Source organism: Callithrix jacchus, chromosome 19 (genome assembly GCF_049354715.1).
Source record: "Callithrix jacchus isolate 240 chromosome 19, calJac240_pri, whole genome shotgun sequence".
Classification (NCBI taxonomy): domain Eukaryota; kingdom Metazoa; phylum Chordata; class Mammalia; order Primates; family Cebidae; genus Callithrix; species Callithrix jacchus.
This window is the reverse complement of record NC_133520.1, coordinates 25,654,235-25,668,315: the sequence shown is the minus strand read 5'-3', so window position 1 is coordinate 25,668,315 and position 14,081 is coordinate 25,654,235. Positions and strand designations below refer to the sequence as shown.

At 34.4% G+C, this 14,081-nt stretch overlaps 1 protein-coding gene across 6 annotated transcripts in view; it reads right to left on the bottom strand.

Moving 5' to 3' along the window:
* The window catches only part of PTPRC (protein tyrosine phosphatase receptor type C), a 118,961-nt gene that overhangs the window by 23,630 nt on the left and 81,250 nt on the right, over positions 1–14,081 (bottom strand). For all 6 annotated transcript variants that reach the window (XM_035280563.3, XM_054248365.2, XM_054248366.2 and 3 more), the window contains 8 exons: positions 12,275–12,335; positions 6,156–6,264; positions 5,440–5,474; positions 2,972–3,081; positions 2,320–2,410; positions 2,153–2,229; positions 444–480; positions 250–347 (listed from right to left, as the gene is read on the bottom strand). In XM_035280563.3, the coding sequence (XP_035136454.3) occupies positions 250–347; positions 444–480; positions 2,153–2,229; positions 2,320–2,410; positions 2,972–3,081; positions 5,440–5,474; positions 6,156–6,264; positions 12,275–12,335 (618 nt within the window). The remainder of the gene's footprint in view (positions 1–249; positions 348–443; positions 481–2,152; positions 2,230–2,319; positions 2,411–2,971; positions 3,082–5,439; positions 5,475–6,155; positions 6,265–12,274; positions 12,336–14,081) is intronic.

Here is a 14,081-nt window from a genome sequence, read left to right as displayed (position 1 = left end):
AAGAGTCAAGAATCAAGCAAGAGACTAGCAAGTAATCAGAAGCATTGAAATTCTATGCATATAGACATATATTTGCATATTAAAAATTTTAGTTTCCTACATGTATGAAAAATTTAAATTAAATGTTAGCATTGATAAAAATAGAGATCTATCAGTTATCAGGCAGTTATATGCGCCTTTTCAAAATGCCATTCAACACTTTATTTTCCTAACCTTAAGATCCACACTATGAACCTTCTTGGTTCTTACCCTGTTTCCTTCTTCACATCGAGTGACCATGACAATAACTGTGGCTTTCTGTTCCCAAATCATCCTCCAGAAATCATCAATGCTTTCATCCCTGGGACCTAGGAGGAAAACAAATACAAGCTGATAGAAATATTTTCTTTAAAGTGCTATAAAACAATTTTTCAAAAAGAATATTGGATTACCAAATAATTTACCTTGTGCAGCAATGTATTTCCTGGGTTCTTTGAAACCCTATGGAAAACACATGCAAAGATATGTCACTTGCTGTACATTAAATTATTCATTAGCATGCAAAATTGTGAGTTAGAGGAATTGCTTTAGATCCATCATTCTGTGATAGTGAATTTCTCTGGGCAGCTTCAAACTATTAAAGGGATCTTATTAGTGTTGGTCAGGCATTTAACTGTGCTAAACATGTAAGCATTTGCAAATAATAGTCATGATTTTCATGTGCCTTTGCTATACTTCAAACAATTTTAAACATCAGGCTTCATCTTCATCTGGGATGCTGTGGCAATTTACAAGAGTGATCTAGACATTTTAATATTTTATATCCCGCCAACTCTTATAGGACCATCTACCACTATTTAAACTTTCTCACCAGCCATGTAGTTACTTTGGAAATTTTACTCAATTTCTTTCAACAAATCATTCCTGGATTATAATCAAATTTCCACCTCATCACTTCTGCTGGAATATGCTGATTCCCTAGACTTTTTCGCCATTTCAGATAAGAAATATAATAACTTTTATTTCATTACCTACAATGTCTCTTTCTCTGCTCCTGTTACAAAGATAAAGGAGTACAGAGGAAGATAAAATGTTATACTGGCTTCTTCCAGAATTATCTCAGACTCCCTAAAGTCACCTCAGCAATGAAAGAAATGCTTCAGAAAGGATGACTTTTGCCATTGGGTTAAATTTGAAACATGGGTCTCAAGAATTCAAGATTAAATTAAGTAACTTCCTGAACTTCTATTTCATGACACTGTATGATGCATACATTCATTTATTTAATAAGTATTTATTGAACAGCTTCAACATGTCAATCACCTATCTAAAAGCAGAAGACATATGCTGTCTGGGAGCTCCAAGTTCCGTAGGAGAAATGTAAGTATACTTGATACCGTAATTACCATATATATTTGAATAGAAAATATAGTTACTTCTTCTGGTAGGTGGTGAGGACACTGGGAAAATGGCAGAGTTGGTGAGAAAAAAAATTTTTTTTTAGCCTGTATGTATTTTTATACTGTTAAAAATTATTTAACCTATGTAATGCATTAATTATTTAACATTTGTATAATAAATTAAATTTTAAAATATTTAAAATAAATTAACCATGTATAGACATTTACATTTCTGCATAAATCCAGTGGACAGATGATCCGTGTTGATGAAGAATGTCTGTACATTCAGTGTTACAAAATTAAAGCAGAGCAATTGGGAGTCAGACTCTGGCTGAATTTCAAATCAAATATTTATCAATTGTGTGAACAAGGTCAAGGACCCTCCTAGTCCTCACCTATATGGCACATGGCTGAAGCAAATGTGGGCTTCTTGTGAGAAATACATGCGTAGATCAGTTAGTCTAATAGCGAGCACATAATAGGCATCAGAGTATATTAAATTAATTCTTGATATAATTTTGTTTCTAGATGAAAATTCTGTTACACCTATTACCGACAGTCATATAATAAATAACTATTCTTGAAAATATTAGTAATTTTTAAATTTATATCAGTGACATTATGGGCTCACTTCAAAATATTTTTAATAATATTTTTATAATTTTGCCAAGACAAAGAAGGAGCAGAATGAAATATATGGACATAAGAAAAATGCAAATTGTCAATGACAAAATGATGGGGCTATAACTTGGAAGTTATACTTTTTTACTCACATCAATATAGCTGGCATTTATGTAGTTTGACCCTGCTTCTCCATTGATCTCAGAGAGTTCAACACGGTTATAATCATCTGTTTAAAGAAAAGATAAATAAACATGTGAAGTCATGAAAAACCAAGTAGCCTAAATATATGGGAATTTAACACTCAATAAATACTCACAAGGAAGAATGTCAACATAACGGTTTTTATTCTGGTTAAAGGACTTTCGAGCTTCCTTTATGGGAAACTTGCTGAATACCCGTGGAATGCTCTGAAAGAAACAATGATTTCTTGGATCAGATTCAGGAAAAATAATATCCCTTTACCAATGATAATTTGAGCAAATGACATATCCTGTAAAATATTTTCTTCATAATGATAAAAAATTTTCTTAGAATAATTAAAATTAAGATCAGGAATTATGAAAAAAACACTTTTTTCTTAAAAATTAATGATGGACTGCTTTCAGAACAAATCTTTTGAGTGGGGATAAATTTAGGATTAATTGTTGTATCACTTTAAAATTCATTTAAAAACAATTGCTTGAATGAGTATTTACAGTACAACTACAAAACCAGCCAAGTACATTTTGTGACACAATTTCATAATACAATAAAGCATTCCATTAAAATATTTACTAGCTCCACACTACGATCTTGCCAACCTCCTTGAGTCTCTCTTCTGCTTCACAGATATCTGCTAATAAAATCTGCTTTGCTTATGATGCAATATCAAGTAGGATGTATTATAAAGGCAAATGGTGATATAATACATTGAAAGTGGAATTGTCTTGATGGCGAATTTATCATCATGTAACAAAAGCAACACACACCTGAAATTCAGCCAGAAAAAGCCTTCCTTCATCAGCAATCTTTCTTTTATAAGTTTCCAACAAAATGTCTGCATGGATTGGCTCTACATTCATCAGTTGTTTTTCATCATCTGTAAACATATTAAAAATTCAGTGCTAGTTATTCATGTCTTCAAGTGGGCATAGACATTTCATTAAATTTACACCCTGTAACTCAGTCCTTCAGCTTCTTTCTTCCTTGTACATGTTCCGTCTCAGAAATCTCACAAACGTACTAGAATGTTTTTCCCTGTTTTCTATGCTTAGAGAAAGGATCCCAGACCAAACACCACCATTATAAGGATATTCACATTTGTTTGATTATATGCATTTTATAGCAATTACCATACTTATTCATTTCTAATATAATTATTATTTTTCTTTGTATTATTTTCATTTTCAACTTGTGAAATATTGTAAACATGCAGATGAAATAAGACAGTATGATTAATACCCTAGTAGTACCCATTAAGCTTGATGACTCAGCTCAATTTGATCATCTGTTTACACTAAATGGTGAAACAAGTTGTATTAATTTGCTGTGCTTCAAGAATATGAAGCACATTACATACTATGTGTGTGAAATAACTTACTAAAGAGTAAAAATATATACTCCCCATAAAATCTAAAATTGTATATGGAACTTGAAAAAAACAGCTTTAGAAAGGTAAGAGAATTTAAGCTGCCACACATGTAAAAAGTATGTTTCTCCTACTCTTCCATGGAATACTGATAGTATTTCTTTCAATATTCATATTAATCTCACCCATTTATTAGATTAAGAAAGAAGGTATCCAGGAGGGTGACCCATTTATCTTATTGCCCATGAAAACTTTCTATCCAGTCACAGCTATCAAACTGGGTATGGGCAATTGCTTCTTTAGGTTGTTGAGAATGCCTGGTATTCATTCATTCTGAACTGAGGACCATATTCAGAGGGTCTGATGGGGTCTGAGTGAGTAAATTCTACTGCATTCCAAGGTGCAATCAGTATCAATTTTGGGATAAAGCATTTCCTTGACACTTTCCCAGTCCATCTTAACTCCTTGAAGTGGATTTTTCCTTTTCTGCTCAGGTGTTTATTACTGTTGTGCTCTTCATTCCCCCTTTGGCCATCAAAATGAATCATCAGGAGACCCTATCTCAGTAAGTTATTTATTCACTGATATTTACCAAATCCTAGTACTCCCTTTGGTATGGGGCATAAAGCAGTGAATAAGTTAAAAAAAAAAGCCTCCCCGCTTTCACAAAGCTTACATTCTAGTTAGGGGAGGATAATAAACGACAAAAAATAAAGCCTATTAAGGAGCTCCAACCATTCAGTCCTAAAGTTTCTGCATAGAGACTTGGTACCTGCTATTACCAGAGGGACACTTCCAATGCAGATTAACACAGACAAAGGAGTTCTGAAATTCTTCCTAAGTATGAGAAAGCAAGTAACTTACTGTAAACAAAGGTTCAATTTTGGTAACTTTGTCCCCTTTTATTGGCTCAGAAATCACATTTTTAAAAACAAAATTAAATAAATAATATAAATGTTGAAAAAAAAAGAAAAACAAATTTGTTTTCTTCTCCAGTCAAACTGCTGTTCTTTGTCCTGTCCATAAATGTGTCTTTAATGGGAGCAGCCACTATTTGGCCCTGGCAGGGACTTGAAGACACGTCTCATCTCCCCGTCTCCTGCAACTTCCATCCACTCTTCCTTCCATCGTTCCCTCATTTGTTGGTCCATTGGTTCTTCACAATCTTAACAGACCAGATTTCTGCCCTCTCACACAGTTTTCTGTCATCTATATATCTATAGAACCATACACATTCAACTACTAGGGCATGTGTCAAATTACTGTCATACTTGTTGATATATCTGTGTTCCTCTATCAGATTCTAAACCGTCTAAGGGCAGACTCTGTGCCTGTCACTATAGTACTCTCAGTACCCGGCACAATGCTTGGCGTACACTGGGAAATTCACAAGTGCTGACTGAGTAAAGGAATTTAAGTTTTATCACTGTATGGACAAAAGTCCAAGTTAAATTAAAAATGCCCAATTCTTATTTAAAATGAATGGGGCCGGGCACTGTGTTTCATGCCTATAATCCCAGTACTTTGGGAGGCCAACGTGGGTGGATCACTTGAGGCTAGGAGTTCGAGACCAGCCTGGACATTATGGTAAAATCCCATCACTACTAAAAATACAAAAATTAGTCAGGCCTGATGGTGTGAACCTGTACTCCCAGATACTCGGGAGGCTGATGCCCGAGAGAATCCCTTGAACCAGGAAGCAGAGGCTGCCGTAAGCAGAGATTGCACCACTGCACTCCAGCCTGGGTAACAGAATGAGACTCTGTCTTAAAAATTAATTAATTAATTAATTAATTAATATAAAAAATAAAATGAATGGATTCAAGTGCAGGGGAAGGAATATTCATCAGTAAAAATATGCATACTTACCCCTTTCAACAAGTTCCTGTTGTTCATCTAAATTGCTGTGAAAAAGAAACATAAGTTTCTGTATTCATAAGAAACTCAGCATTCAGTTGGTATTTAACTTATATTTAATGAATATATTGAAGGAAGAAAGGAAGTCAGGGAGAAGAAATGGGGGAGAAAAAGAGAGGAGGAAAGGAGGGAAGGCAGGAAGAGCCTGGAGCGGAGGGAGAACAGAAGGATGGGAGAGAGGAGAAGCAGAGAGGAGAGAGGAGGAGGTGTAAGGAAAAGGTGAGTGAGGAAAAAATCTTCCAAGAAACATTGCTAGACTGACAAAAGAAACTAAATGATTTTATTTAGAACCTCCTGTTTTCCAAAAGATGTGATTGTTTCTGGCCAAAAAACACATCAACTTCCCATCTCCCTCCTTTCTTTTGCTTGTATCACTCCTTGATTCCTCTGACCCACTTTGTACTAAAAAAGCCACACATTCTTTCACTGGTTATTAATAAATAAGCTCACATTATTAGTATATTTATAAAATAATACTAATATTTAATTTAAACCAATAAAACCATACTAAAAGTTTTTGATTACAAGTTCTGTCATGAAGTGGGCTTTCTGCTGTCTTCTCTCTAGTTCACGTATTTCATTTAACTGACTCCATCACTGCCATATGGATATGTGTTTGCACCATTACTACTACTATTATTATTTAAAAATTTATAATCAGCTCTTACCAGGATCTTTTCTTATGCAGATCATAGATTTTATAGAGAACAACAAGTAGGGCTATTGATGTCACAATAATCAGAAATGCCAGAAATGCGATGAGAGCCTTAGAATTATCTAGAAATAAAACATGATACATTCAGAGAACTGTTGTCAAATAACTTGCTAGACTGTCTGAATAATCACCTCCAAAGTAGTTATACTGCAATATTTTTAAATTTATTGTCAGATGTTTAAAAATAAAATGTTTAGAATAAGGTCAAATACAATAAATTTCTAATTCTGTGATTTTGGCTATATTATTCAGAACAAATAAAAAACATTTTATATTTAAGGAGAGTAAGAATAGAAGAACAATCCTCTTTCTTTTGATTAAATCATGTTCTTACATAAGACACATTAAAATTTAATTCTTATTTTTTCAGTCACTTCATTTTGAAGGAATTGAAGAGGTAATCTAGTTATTATAATTTTTGGAGACAAACTCATACAGTTTGACTTTATATGCAGAAGCGGGTAGCCTCCTAAGGGGATGAGAAAGACTTCTATTTCACAAAGATAAGCCATCTTACCTGTTCATTGAGGTGTAAAATCAACTCACCAAGAGACAGTAATGACTTCATTCTATAGTTAGGAAAAGACTTACCCTGACTTAAATACTCATTAAGTTTAATGTGAAATCCTGCTCTTTTCTAGAGAAAGGGCAAAGAAAAGAGGGTGTGTTGGAAACATCTCCAATATGTTCACCTTTTCTTATGTAGTGAAAATGCAGCAAAATAATCTACTGTCTTAAGAACCTCAGCTCCAGAGCCAGGCTGCTTAGCTTCCAAGCCTAGCTCTACCACTTCTTAGTTGGAAACTTGGCCAGATTCCTTGCTATCTTTGTGCCTCCTTTCTCGAAATCCTAAAATGCGGCTAAAGGTATTGATTCACCGTGAACACGTAGCACCATGGCTGGGACATAGTAAGTACTAATTCATTCGCTATTCACAAAAAATGTTCTTGGTTTTTGGTCGTCTGCCAAACTCAGCTGTAGGTACTTAGGATATCTCAGTAAAAAACAAGGGCTCTGTCCTCAGGGAACTTACTCTCTAGTGAAGAAAAATAGATAATTAATAATAAAAAGAAGAAATAAGTAAATGGTCAAGTAGGTTAGAAGATAAAAAGGCTGTGAAGATTTAAAGGAAGACAGTCCCTGAAAATGCTACAGAATATAAGGCAGGAAAAAATATTAGTTTTCAGGAAATTTGCATTCTCTTTGGGGGGAACAGACACTAGAAAGGTAACTGAATGGCTAAGTTGTGGTGGCTTACCCCTGTAATCCCAGCACGTTGGAAGGCCACAGCAGATGGATCACTTGAGGCCAGGAGTTCAAGACCAGCCTGGCCAACATGGTGAAACCTCATCTCTACTAAATATACAAAAAACTAGGCAAGCATGATGTGCATCTGTAATTCCAGGCTGAGGCACAAGAAGTACTTGAACCCAGGAGGCGGAGGTTGCAGTGAGCCAAGATTGTGCCACTGCACTCCAAGCTGGGCAGCAGAGCAAAACTCTGTCTCAAAAAAAAAAAAAGGAAAAGAAAAAGAAAAAAATAAATATATATTTTTTCATATACTCTAAGAAGAAATAAGCAGGGTGGTAAGGAAGTAGAGGGGACATATTTTCTGTATGTTAAGTGGAGGTCTTGAGTATGAGAGTTTTTCTACAACTGGAAAGATGGAAATGACTCTATCATGCAAACAGCTGCCAGAAACAATTCATCTCATGGTCAAAATTTCTGTAATTGTAAACTCATAGAAATAGGGATATTGAAACTCTCAGATAGAGACTGTAAGACTTGAACTGGAATGCAGGCTCTGTCATTTCTTTGACTCATAGAGCAAATAGATTAAATTATCCAAACTTGAGTTTCCCCATATATAAAATATAAATAATTTTATCTCATTTAAAGGGGCATTTATACTTATGGCCTATATAAAGATGGATGGATAGATTAATGTGAATATATAGCTGGATTGTAGTGAACATTTTTAGGGGAAAATGTTCTTACTGCAATAGGCTCCTACAATGACCCAAAGTGTTCCTTGTCTCATCTCTATCTCAAATTCCTTTCACTGAAATTGTCAGTCTGTACCAGTGATTAATAACATACATATAACAATCAGCATGATTGTTTCCAAATTTTGTGAATAAAAACCTCATAAAAGGCGACACCTAATCTCTAGAATACTCTGAAGTGAGATTTTGCAAGAAACTTCAAATGACTATAACCTAGCATTCCAATCCGTAATACTACTAGGGTCTACAAAAATGGGAAGCAGTATCAGACTTCTCTTGATAACCTTCTTAATAATAAAATAGCCTAGTCTTCAGATAAAGTTTGCATTCTAAGCACACATATGTTTCCCCCTTCTTTCCAGGAACTCTGCTGATATTAAAGAACTAAAAATATCATAGATCTATAATTACAGAGAAAATGAGAGAAGAGAAATTAGAGGTAGAGCAATTTCAACAAGCTGTAGAAGTTAGAAAACCAAGGAGAGAAGGCCATAGCCTGAATCAGGAGGATAGACTCCACTTACTCAGAATGCCTGAGTCTCAAGTTTGAAAGTGACAGATTCAGTAAATGTGAATCATGGGTTATGAAAATGGAAGTCAAATGTCTATTTACAACAACTACCACCACAAATATCTCCTTGAAAAAAATACTACCAGGGAGGAGAAGACATTTAATTTTCTACAGGAAAATTAAATGAAAGCAGTAAGAGACTCAGAATTACAGTCAGGCTCAGTAGAGAAGGGATGAGGCCCAGAACTAAAATTAGGAGGACAATGTGATTGTCCACATATGAAATCGTTGGACGTCCATCCTCCTGTCCTACTGTGAGAAGAACCACTCTCTCACATATTACCCTATCACAAGGAGTAGGGTAATTCTGGAGATTAATTTCTGGAGGTTAACTAATTAATTTCTGGAGATAATGAATGATAGCAGAGAAAAGAAATCAATAATATCATAGGAAGTCTCCTCAGTCACCAAGATCTTCTAAGGATCATAGAACATCTAATCAACCTTCCCTGTTGTCTCACTGTGACTACGACTAGACTCCCAATAAGAACAAAGCTCTTAAGGAAACCACCAACACCAAAGGGGAATGCCACAATAATAAGTCAGCTCATGAGTTCTATGACTAATAGACACAACAAAAGACTATGGGAAGAAAATGGAGCAAAGAATTCTCAGATATATAAATCTTCAGGCTTCAGAAGTCAATAGTACCCAGAGAAATGAATGAAAAAGACTCAGGGCTGGGTGCAGTGGCTCACACTTGTAATCCCAGCACTTTGGGAAGCCGAGGTGAGCGGATCACTTGAGGTCAGGAGTTCGAGACTAGCCTGACCAACATGCTGAAATCCTGTCTCTGCTAAAAATACAAAAATTAGCCAGGTATAATAGTGCATGCCTGCAATCCCAGCTACTCAGGAAGCTCAGGAAGAAGAATTGCTTGAACCCAGGAGATAAAGGTTGCAGTGAGCCAAGATTGAGCCATTGCACTCCAGCCTGGGCAACAAGAGTGAAACTCCATCTTTTAAAAAAAGAAGGATTCAGGAGACTCTTTTTTTCCAAGAACAAAGAGACAAACCTAATATTTCCAGGGGAGGAAAACTTGGGAACAAACCAAAAATAAATAAATAAATAGAGAGAGAGAAAGAATGGAGGATGGAATTAGAAAGTAAAATTGGATGCAGGAGGATAAGACAGAAATAATTTTTAAACTATAAAATTTTTAACTTAGAATTTTATATCTAGTCAAAATACTGAACAAGTACCAAAATAGATTAAAGATATTTTTATGTATGAGAGAATTAGAATATTTTTTCTTACACTAGAGAATATATATCAGTGGAATCAGAAGGGGAAAAAAAACCATGTGTGATACAGCAAATCTAAGCCAGAAAACTGATTGGGGAAAATTTTTTTTTTTTTTAAATTTTTTATTGGATTATAGGTTTTGGGGTACATGAGCAGAGCATGCAAGACAGTTGCGTAGGTACACACATGGCAGTGTGCTTTGCTTTTCTTCTCCCCTTCACCCACATTTGGCATTTCTCCCCAGTGGGGAAAATTTTAAGATGGCATGTGAGAGTCCAGCTCAGAGCAGCTGGACACGGTGGCTCAGGTCTGTTATCCCAGAACTTTGGGAGGCCGAGGCAGGCAGATCACTTGAGGTCAAGATTTCGAGACCAGCCTGACCAACATGGTGAAACCCCGTCTTAAAAAAGAAAGCGAGACAGTCCAGATCAGAGCAAGAAGAAGGGGTCCCCAGGAATTCAATTGACAATGATTTCAAAATACGGGTGGTGGATGTTATGCCGGGGAAATCCAACAACATCTCCCTAGTAGCTGTGCTGTAGCAATTCACAACCCAAGTCCTTTCCTGGAATAGTTATCACCATTTTAAAAGTAACTATCTCTTAGGATAATGATATTGTGAACAGAAAGTGAACACGATATTTCCCCACTTTGTGGAAAAAGGATGTGGGCTACTTTTTTGGCTCCATTGACCTGACAGAAGTGCAATAGTAGCTGTACTACCAGACAACATTGCTAATGGTAAAATGACCTTTGATTGCTAAACTACACCTGAGAGTGCTGTATATGAATTCTATTGTCCTCATGGGAAATACTAGTTTTGAGCTTCTCCGAGTGCAGTGTCTGCTCATAACTAAGCATACCCCTGTTGGCATGTCTGGAAGCTATGCCCATGGAAATAGTTAAGAGATATTGATTCCTTTTGGAAAGCAGCTCCCACAGCTACACATATGGTCTCATTCTCTCCTATCTCAGTTGTCTTTGAGAGCGTTGTAAGAAAAGTAACTGCATTGCTGTGTGCACTGCTGCAAGGATTCCCACTGCCAGGCTCCCTGGCTAGCATGCTGTGCTTTCTGTTCTGCATCTTTCCAAGTGAAATAGTTTCAGATCTGGCCTATTAAGATGTGAGTGTGAGATGTTCAGCTAAGTCTATGATTGCTATGAATTATTTTCAATTTAATAGGAAAGATTAAATGAAGTCATTTTTATTATGAAGATACTATTTAAAAAAAGGTAATATGGAAATAAAATCAAAGCTATCTTGCTGCATTTTTTTGATGTTTAACCCAAGGAGTTTTTAACTTCATAAATCTGAGCAGAAAGAACTAAAATTTTACAGAGGGCTTATAAAGTAGTTTGGAAAATAAGCTGTTTTTAAATTTTCCCTTTTGACTTTGCATTCATATCAGTGTCTGTGCACATGCATATGTATGTAAGACAGAAAGACCTAGAAGTGGCAAAGATAGCATTGGGAACAATCTATGGCTGACAACGAAGTACATACAGGTTTAAATAATTCTATTTACAAAGTTAACCACCAGAGAAAGCCTAAAATAGCATACTAGGTCTTCTTCCTCCATAGGCTCAGATCAATTGCTAATGTTAGTAACTTTAGAAAGAGCAATATACAGTATTGTTTATATATAAAGGAAGGTATAGGAGAACCCAAAATATAATTAGTTAAAAGCGGTTGCCTGGCAAACAGAATCATGGGTGGGGAATGTAACATGAAGCTATTATTTTCATTATTTTAATGAAATGTAATGTAAGTAATTTTTTCATGTATACTTTTGCTTTGATAAAAATATTTTAAATATCAATGATAAACACTTAAATAACCATATTGTTATTAGGGAGTGCTGAGCTTCCGTTAGGTAAATCAAAGACGGACTTGTATCTAAGGCACACTTCTGCTAAATAAATAGATAATCTAAAAGTGTAAACAAAAAAAAGTTACTAAGATGAAGATATTTCATAAACAGAATCATTATTTAATAGTTTGGGTATCTAAATCGTTTTATGAATTCAACAGTTCTTTAATAATTGAATCTCTTAACTTGAATTTAAGATATTGTATTTTAATATATTTACTTATATATATGGTATTACTGACAATTAAAAATCTTATATTTATTGAAAAGATATAATTTAAACATTTAACAATCAAATGTATGAGTATAAAATAATATATCTTTATAAGCATTAATATGTATTTCAACAAATATAATAAATAGCCCAGTGATAACTTACAAGTTGTTGATTGAAATTTACTAACTGGGTGTCCAGAATAGTCTCCGTTGTGATAATAGGCCTGAATTCAGTAACAAAAATAAAATAATTTAGTTTTCTAATGTAAATTTATATATCATAATGTAAACAGATATTATTTTTCATACAATGCTGTTTATTTACATTTAAACTATGCTGATTTGCTTCAGTTTAACTTCAAGTTATGTCAATATGTTGTCAAGTATATTTGAAAACACAATCAAAAAGATATAAAGACATCTTGTCTCACTTAGCAATAATAATATTAATAGCTATAATTAGCCAAGAATGAAATCCAATACATCAAAATATTCATAAATAAAAGTTAAAATTCCCTATTAATAGGCTGAAAGGAGCAAAAGAGCAGTAAGAACCTTTGACCAAAAAAAATTTAAGTAAAATAGATCTGAATAATATCATTAAAAGAGAATAATAATAAATGTAATAAGTCTGACAAATATATACCTAAGCTTTTATCCTATGGAGAATATATAATTTACTTAATATTCACAGAATATTCATAAATATCATATACTGAGCTGTAAAAATTATTCTATAAATCCCAAAGGCAGAAATTGTAAAAGCCAATTAGCCTTTATAAGCTAATAATTAGTAGCAATAGGAAATTCAAGCACCAGAAATGTAGAAAAACTCTCCTAAATAATGGGTAAATTAAAACCTCTTCCAAATTAAAACTACAGACTCATTAGAAATTATCAATAATAAAAGGATTTTACTTTAAGAATCATTGATTACATTTCATGTGAAGACATTCAGAAATTAGTGATAAATAATATAGATATGGGATACAGGCACAATTTTCTCAAAAGAGAATACATAGCCTTTTTTCTTTTAGTTTATAAAAAAGAAAAGAAATTACAAGGAAGAAAACACTTTTAATCTGAAATCCACTCAAAGAACATCAAAATAAATCTATAAAAAGAGAAGTAATAATAATAATAAATCAACTTCATTAATTTATTAACCAGAGATCACAATGGTGAAAAAACTGAAATGACTACTCTTTCGTGAAGGTATAAACATGATAATGGAGACATAAATAAGCATAAAAAGAAGATATGGCAAGTATAATGGAGAAAACAAAAGACAGTCTTTTGAAGAGTTGGGGAGGAGAATTAGAAACTGAATAATTATCTCCTAATTTGGAAGTTAAGTTTGTATTTTAATATGATGTGCACCTATAGTTTTCCAGATTAACTTATAAGATTTGAAGAGTGGGAGAGGAATATTCTAGGAAGCAGGAAGGACATGGAGTGAGGTGGCTAAATAGAGTAACACCTAGATGCATTTGAGAAACTACAGAGAAACCAGTGCACCTGGAGCTTAACCGGCACTGGGGGAGTCATGGGAAATGAAGTGTAATATGTGACGATATGACAGTAACAAACTGTTTCTTTTACATTGACTATTCATTTAAAAAATATATATGGCACACTCACTCAAAAAGTAAAATACTTGAAAAGACTAATCCTATTGAAAATACATAAGTGAGTCTTTAAAAATTTCTCTGCATGAAAGCAATCAAAACAAATTTTTTGGGAACAAATCACTCCTATGCTATTTAAAGTTATAAAATATAGGTCTGGCACAGTGGCTCATGCCTGTAATCTCAGTACTTTGGAACGCTAAGGTGAGTGGATCACTTGAGATGAGGAGTTCCAGGACAGCATGGTCAACATGGTGAACCCCTGTCTCTACTAGAACTACAAAAATTAGTCAGGCATGGTGCAGGCCTGTAATCCAAGCTACTTGGGAGGCTGAGGCAGGA